The sequence below is a fragment of the Kryptolebias marmoratus genome, linkage group LG7, assembly GCF_001649575.2.
Source record: "Kryptolebias marmoratus isolate JLee-2015 linkage group LG7, ASM164957v2, whole genome shotgun sequence".
Lineage (NCBI taxonomy): Eukaryota > Metazoa > Chordata > Actinopteri > Cyprinodontiformes > Rivulidae > Kryptolebias > Kryptolebias marmoratus.
The window spans coordinates 2,993,682-3,000,963 of NC_051436.1; the positions used below are offsets into that span (position 1 = coordinate 2,993,682).

Below are 7,282 nucleotides of genomic sequence, written 5' to 3' on the forward strand. Positions count from 1 at the left end.
AAACACTTTGTGTCTGCAAAACATGTGAGGAGAGCTGCAGACCAGGGACAATCCAGAAATGCTCATGAATGTCAGTTTAGAAGCTATCAAAGTTCTCAAATAAAGCACCTTTTGAGAATGTCAATGTTTGTTGGGAATTATCTTACAAAACTAGAAAGGATTTTTGGTTTATATATTAAAAGTTATGGTTGTTTATTGATTTTAGTAAAAAAAAAAAAAAAAATCAACTTTTAGGAAAATGCCCTGAGAAATCAGGCATTTTAGCTGCAACAATCACAAAAAATGCCTGTGAAATCCTGAAGGGACTGACTAGTGCTATGCATATGATCAATATTAAAGTGAAAATGTATAACTAAAGCTTGAACCATATTAATCGTATTCAGCAGCTTAAGAAGACTTATTAAACTTGTAGGATAATATTTTTAACCTTCATTTATTTTCGTTGCATTCAATCACCTAAACTATAGTCATGAGAACCTGGGTGTGTTGCTTCTGTTTCACATCTGATTTACTTATAGTTTTAAGTGTTTTCGAGCTGAATAAAACAATGACTGCATTGAGAGAATGACAGGCTATAAAGGTATGTCCGTGCACTCTTAGGAACGGCAGTAGTGAGATGTGGTTGCCATGGAAACGGAGGAAGTGCTCTAATCTGTGACACACAACACAGAGGAGAAATCCAGTAAATTACTAATATGGATTGATTTTTAGGGGCGGGAGAATGACGTATAAATAGTTAAGATCAGGAACTAAGTTTCAGACGACTTGGGGCATTCTCATCTGATACTTTGAGATGATGTTTTTTTTTCACACTCCTTTAAGATTGTCTCCCAAATGCATTTGGTTTTAATCTCTAATAATTGATGATCCTCTCTCTGCTTTTGATAAAATAAATCTTCAAAATAAGGTATTGTCTCCTGCTGATCTTTTCCATCAACGAATTCGCAGAGAGGTGAAGAAGAAGAGGTGAAGGTCCTACCTTGACATCTCACACACAGCTTTTTTAATTTCAAATGTCTCTTTATATCAAGACTTTGAGACTTATTACTGGAGATTCACCAATCTTTCACCGAGGTCCAGATGTCCTGTGTCCACTGTCCTAAAATCCAAAGTTTCTAACTACAACTTTTTGGAATTCTTAACGTCTTTGCTATTTGTTCTTGGTAATAAAGTCAAAATTTGTATTTTCTGATTGTTTCTCTGACAGGACCAAGCTCACCATGAGTGAGCGAATCAGGAAGAGCCTTTCCAGATGTCCGATTCCATCCATTTCTTTGAAACCTAGTCCTGTCCAGTAACCCTGTTTTCATATCTTTGTCTTCTGCTGGAAGTTTTATGCCACATGTCCGGCTCCGGGGCCCTAAATGACCGGGAGCTCACCACTTGTCACAGGACAGGCTCCATTTATGTAGCTTGTTCATCCAAAAGTTCAGCTTATGTTGACTCAGATGGACAAATTCTTTTGCTTGTGCTAACTAAACTGTGAACTAATACTCTCCTGGACCTTCTGAACATTACTGACCCCATGTCTTATCCCCCGTATAACCCCTACGCCCCTGGGAAACAAAGTTCCTCCCAGGGGCAAAGAGGACTTTCTGGTGGACAAACACAAAGGGATCTATGGAGGACAATACCTCTCCTTGGACCTGAATCTAGCTTCAGCTTTCCTGGAACTTCTTCTGGGACTCCTGCCACAGCTGGGGGAGCTTTGCCAGTGGACAACAGGCTTGAAATGGGTGGGACAGCTTCTAAGAGTACCTTAGAGTTGGACTTTTGTCCCAGAGAAGAGTTAAAATATCAGCCTGTTGGCCAGAAGACTTTCATTCCTAGCAATCAAGGAGACCTCCTACCTTCCTCAACCACCTATCCAGTGTCCTCAGCCTCTCAAGAACATCGACAAACCGGTGTTGATAATATTCTAACAATCTTAACGAATTATGGACTCGACCAAGATGACTTGGACGAACTCTTAAATTACCCCGAAGATCAGACCACTGCTAAGAACCTGCCCCATACCTTGCACAAAATGCGGTTGAAGAAGGCCACAAGAGCTGCATCTTCAGTTCAGACAGACTCTACAACAAGCGTGAGTGGACTAAACAGATCGATCAGTTCCGAACAGCGAGGAAGGTTCCAGTTTGAAATGCCAAAAACTATTGAGCCAAGTAATTTGACCGGACCTTCTGGAAGACATGATGCATTGTCGGAAGACAAGATTGGTGATTATATTTGCCATACAGCTATGACAGAAAACCTGTTTTTGTCGGACAGTTTTAAGAGTAGCAGCCACAGGAAAGAAGTGCCACAAACGGTTTTGCCAGAGTTGGACAGCAGTGGGTTGGTTCCCTCTAACGACCAGCTGGGCTCTGTTGCCAGCGTCACCCTAATGAGGAACGTTGTGGCTCCTTCGAACAGCGATCCAGCTACACGGCAGAGCACACTAAACCAAACTTTACAGACAAATTTTACCGCTCTGTCTCTGCCAAATAAACATCAAGACATGACAATGCTGAAGTTTGAAGTCTTCAGATATGTTTCAGATTCTGTTCCGTCAGAAGAGCCAATTCATCCGTTTGCTGCTAAAAGCCCTCCAACCAGCAGTCTTGACCAGGATGTAAATTCTGGTCAGTCTGGCCCAGTACAGATGGACAGTAATGATGAGAGTTGTGCTAATGGTCAAAGAGAAACTCAAGAAAAAGGCTCAAAGGTTGTAGAGCCGATGATAGATCCGCAGACACAGAAGCCAGTGGAGAAGCTGTCAGTATTGCAGATGTGGCAAATTATGACTTCTACTGCGAAACCAGATCCTCCGTCTTCCTTCACCCCTGCTGTCTCCGCCGCCTCGCATCCTGCCCTGTCTTCTGCGTCTGTCTTTGATGATACTCCTCCGTCTCAGCCAGTCCCGGATCTGGCAAACACCACCTGTGTCCCTTGTTCGAAGCAACATTCTCCAGCAACAAATCCACCCTCCAAGAGACTCCCATCACTTCACTTGATGTACGATTATGCTGCAGCCACGCCGAAAGTGTTTCCACATACCTGTTCTTTATGTAAGAAAGAATGCGCTCAAATGAAGGTGAGTAGGCAACTGTATTTTTCTTTTTAGGGGAATCAGTCAGCATTATTGACTTTCTTTTTAATGTGTCAAAAGATGGGTGCCTGTTAGTCACAGGGATTAAAATTCACTTTTGACTGAAGTTTACAAAATTACATTTAGAGAGTTGTAACAGTAGTGATAAGTTGTTAAATATTTCTTTGTTATTGTGACTTTTAGGATTGGATCGTCCACCAGAACACAAGCCTGCACCTTGAGAGCTGCAAACAGCTCCGGAAAAAGTCTGTCTTTTTATTATTTTCTTTGCTTATTTTTCAACAGTTGCAAGTTTAGATCTAATCATTGGAATTTTCTCTGATGATGGTCAATATAGTTGGATCAAACCAATGTCGAGAACAAATTCTGCTGTTTGTCGATGTGCATCTAAAAAATATAGGAATGATATCCAGAGCCATCTTCCTAGAACTCATGATGCTGGAGGCCTCCTGAAACATTAGTGGATTATTTTAGGGCTAGGCTTTAAGGCTTGTTGTTTTATTTGTTTAGATGGGTTTCCACCATCATGGGGAAATGGTTCTGTTGTCAAAATGTGACTTTTCATGTATTCATTCTGATTTTTCCCCACAGATACCCAGAGTGGGACGGAAAACTACCAGTGTTGCAAAGGTAAGTTTCTGTCTTCGAGTTCTTTCCCGACTGCTGCAACTCTTCCTTTTTTAAAAATTAATTTACTACTACTTAACTGTGCTTTTCTTGTTGTAGTCCTGCAGTTAAAAGTGCTAAGACCTCACCTTCAACTGCTCGGACTACCCAACACCATCGCCAGAGAACCAGTCACTCCCGATCCAGCTCACACAGCCCCCGCCCACGAAGCTCAAGTGACAAAAAGGACAAATCCAGCAGTGGCTCGCGTTCCCCTTCACGCAGCCCCCGTCGGCTCAACTCGAGAAAGAGACGGATAAAGTCCAGGAGTCGTTCCCGTTCCCGTCCATACAGCCCTCGCCGTCGCAGGCCGAGTCATAGAAGGAAAGGATCCAACAACAGTTCCCGTTCCTGCTCACACAGCCGCAGGTTCGTAAAAAATTAACGCTTCTAGATAGAAATGACATATAATCAAAATTCATTCCACTCAACAATGAAAAGCAAAATGCAAAAGAATGTCTGTGTACTCATTTTTACAATATGCCCATCAGGTCCCGTCCTCGGTGCTACTCTCCACGGCGTGACCGCTCTACTTCTTCCTGTTACAGTTCACGTTCAAACAGCCACGAGAAAAGTACGTCACCAAAGAGAAAATATAGGCGAGTCCTTTCACCGAGGAGGAGCCCAGAGCGACGATTGTCCTGGAGAAGAAGTAACAAGCAACAATCATCACCAAGGAGCCGTGAACGACGGTCATCACCAAGGAGGAGTCGAGATCGACGTTTATCTCCAAGGAGGAGCCCAAATAGACGTTCATCACCAAGGAGGAGCCTAGATCGAAGTTCATCATCAAGGAGGAGCCTAGATCGAAGTTCATCACCAAGGAGGAGCCCAAAGCGATGTTCATCACCAAGGAGGAGCCAAGATCGAAGTTCATCACCAAGGAGGAGCCCAAAGCGACGTTCATCACCAAGGAGGAGCCCAAAGCGACGTTCATCACCAAGGAGGAGCCCAAAGCGACGTTCATCACCAAGGAGGAGCCAAGATCGAAGTTCATCACCAAGGAGGAGCCCAAAGAGACGTTTATCTCCAAGGAGGAGCCGCAAGAAGCTATCATCACCAGGAAGTGATAAGAGACTGTCGCCAACAAGAAGCCGAGAGTGTCAGTCTGCACCGAGAAAAAGTGACGGCATGTTAGGGTCACCAACATGGAGGCCTGAGCGACAGCCGTCATCGAGGACAACTGATGACAAACAACGGTCACCAACAAGTAGCTGCAAGCAACAGTTGTTACCAAAAGGCGGCGATGAGAAACGATCCCTGCCGAAGAACGGCAGTAAAAAGCTTCTCTCCGTCACAAGAAGCTGCAAGAGACGAGCGTCTGAAGAAGAACCTTCCTCTCAGAGGAAGAAGTCCTGCAGCGTACAGAGGCTCACAAAGCAAATCCTGGAAAATCCAGGTTTGCAAACATTTTATAACGTATACCTACAGTATTATCCCAGAGTAAACTATTTGTGTTTATCTTCACGTTTGATCATAATACAAACTTATTCTGCGTTTCTACCCTTCTAGTTGTCCAGTCCCTGGCAAAACAGCCTAACATCAAAGAAATATTTGAATTGGTGGTTCCAGTTGTAATAGCTGAACTATCCAAGGATGGGGCGTCCTCGCCTTCCTCATCATCGTCATCAGTAACCTCGCAGGGGAAAAAGAGACGAGTCTGCTCATCATCTTCCTCTTCTAAAGCGGCGAAGGTGCAGCCGAAACTCCAGACGAGCAAGGCAAGCTTATCCACGAAGCTCAAGGTTGGTGTGTTTCTGAGTTCTGAACAACCGGTAAATATTCTCGTAGCTTCAGTGCGTGTCTGTAACGTTTTGAACCATGACATGAGCAGCTATCAGATGATCAGGTGTTTTATTTTATTTTTTTTCTTAGTTTAATAAACCTTCTCCTCCAACCATGGTGAAGCTTAAAGGGACGTTTGATTCTCTGTGTCACAATGATGTGATTTCTGCCGTGGAGGTCTTCGGAAAAACCAAATCGGTTTTTCTGTTGAAGCTCAAACAAGAGGTGTGTACAAGAAGGACAGCGTGTGTATCCTCTTGTAATTATCGCCTGCTGCCAATTCAAGATGGCTGCCGCCGCCAATCAACCTTAGCCAACAGGAACATGGATGTTTTAGAATTACGGAGTTAAACTTTGAAGTATTAGAAGCATTCACAACATGTACTCAATGTGTTAATGGATTACACACAACATGGTGCATAACGTTTTCAAGACTTTAAGAAAACCTGATATAACTCTTAGCATAAAATCTTAGTTTCAAACTCTGGCATGAAAGGAGACGGGCAACGTTTGTTGAAAGAAATGCTAGGCCTTTAATTTATGTTAGTAAATTAAAAGTAAATTTGTGAACCGCTGAACATAATCAGGGTAACACGAGATAAAATTGTTTAAATCTAAAGCTTGAAAACGGTCTCAAATACTAATTTTTGCGTTGTAATGATCCAAACTATTAAAGTTTTACCACCAAAAGAATAATTCAGTGACTTCTACGATTAATAGATCAAATCTTTATTGATTTATTTATTTTTAATGTACGTCTAATCCCTGCTCTGAAACTGGAATATGGAGTTATGGATCTGATTTATATCCCTTCCTGCTTACAGTTATTCCAGTTTATCATTAATCCTGTCTGGCTTGCCAATACCAATACCTGATTATTATTATTATTATTATTATTATTAACTTTGTGCCCTGTCTACCGATTAGTTAAGTCAATATATTCACCTTAGTTACTTCTCAAAGAGCCAAAGGAAGAATATCAATCCATCTGAGGTCCGATGGACGCTTTTAAAGTCATTTTTAGTCCTTTCTCACACAAGGACAAAGATTACTGAGTCAGTTTTTCAAGTTTTACAGAGTTACAAACTATAAAAACTAAAGACAGAAAGTTAAATAGAAGTTTAACGGGGCTGACGACAGACAGGGTCCTGCCCCGGCCACCCGGACCCCTCCATCATAAAGCTTATGTAGTTTTATATAGTCTCCTTTTAGAATCTGCTCCTGCTGGTCGTACGTTCCTCATTCCTCCCCCAGGATCGGTTCCTTTCTTCTCCTGGGATGATGCCAGGCTCCTTCCCCTCCTTCCACTTTGATGGTCTTCGGCCTCCTCCTTTAATTTATTTTATTTTTTATCTCGGTTTTCCCCTAACTTTCCCGTCCTCGTTATTCTGGCTGGTTCAAGGACACGAGTAGAGTTTGCGCAACAACATTTCACTAAATTTACTTAACTAACTTTGTGTAAAACACATCAATGAGCGTCAGTCACCAACATGGAGCTTTTTTTTTTTTTTTTTTTTTTCTGCTCCTGGTGGAAGGTGGACGTGTTTCTTTTCTCTCTGTCTCCTCGTGGCCCCCCCCCGCCTTTCCTTTTTCGAAGCCTCTTTTTACATATTTTCCAAAAATTTAAGGAATATGGATCTGATCAGCTGGTTTCTCAACGCAATTGATACAATTTCCTCGACTGGGTGAAGGAGAGTCCAGTCTCGGGATATGTCTCGCTGGATATACAGTGGATTCCTG

General features: G+C 42.5%; 1 protein-coding gene across 3 annotated transcripts in view; it reads left to right on the forward strand.

The window, feature by feature from the left end:
• Positions 1-7,282, forward strand: part of LOC108248598 — a 50,641-nt gene that overhangs the window by 4,247 nt on the left and 39,112 nt on the right. For 2 of the 3 annotated variants that reach the window (XM_037976668.1, XM_037976670.1), the window contains exons 2-8: positions 1,208-3,076; positions 3,275-3,336; positions 3,683-3,721; positions 3,818-4,126; positions 4,249-5,156; positions 5,270-5,502; positions 5,633-5,767. In XM_037976668.1, coding sequence (XP_037832596.1) covers positions 1,526-3,076; positions 3,275-3,336; positions 3,683-3,721; positions 3,818-4,126; positions 4,249-5,156; positions 5,270-5,502; positions 5,633-5,767 — 3,237 coding nt within the window. In that variant the 5' untranslated portion in view covers positions 1,208-1,525. The remainder of the gene's footprint in view (positions 1-1,207; positions 3,077-3,274; positions 3,337-3,682; positions 3,722-3,817; positions 4,127-4,248; positions 5,157-5,269; positions 5,503-5,632; positions 5,768-7,282) is intronic. The other variant, XM_037976669.1, reaches the window with a different exon arrangement.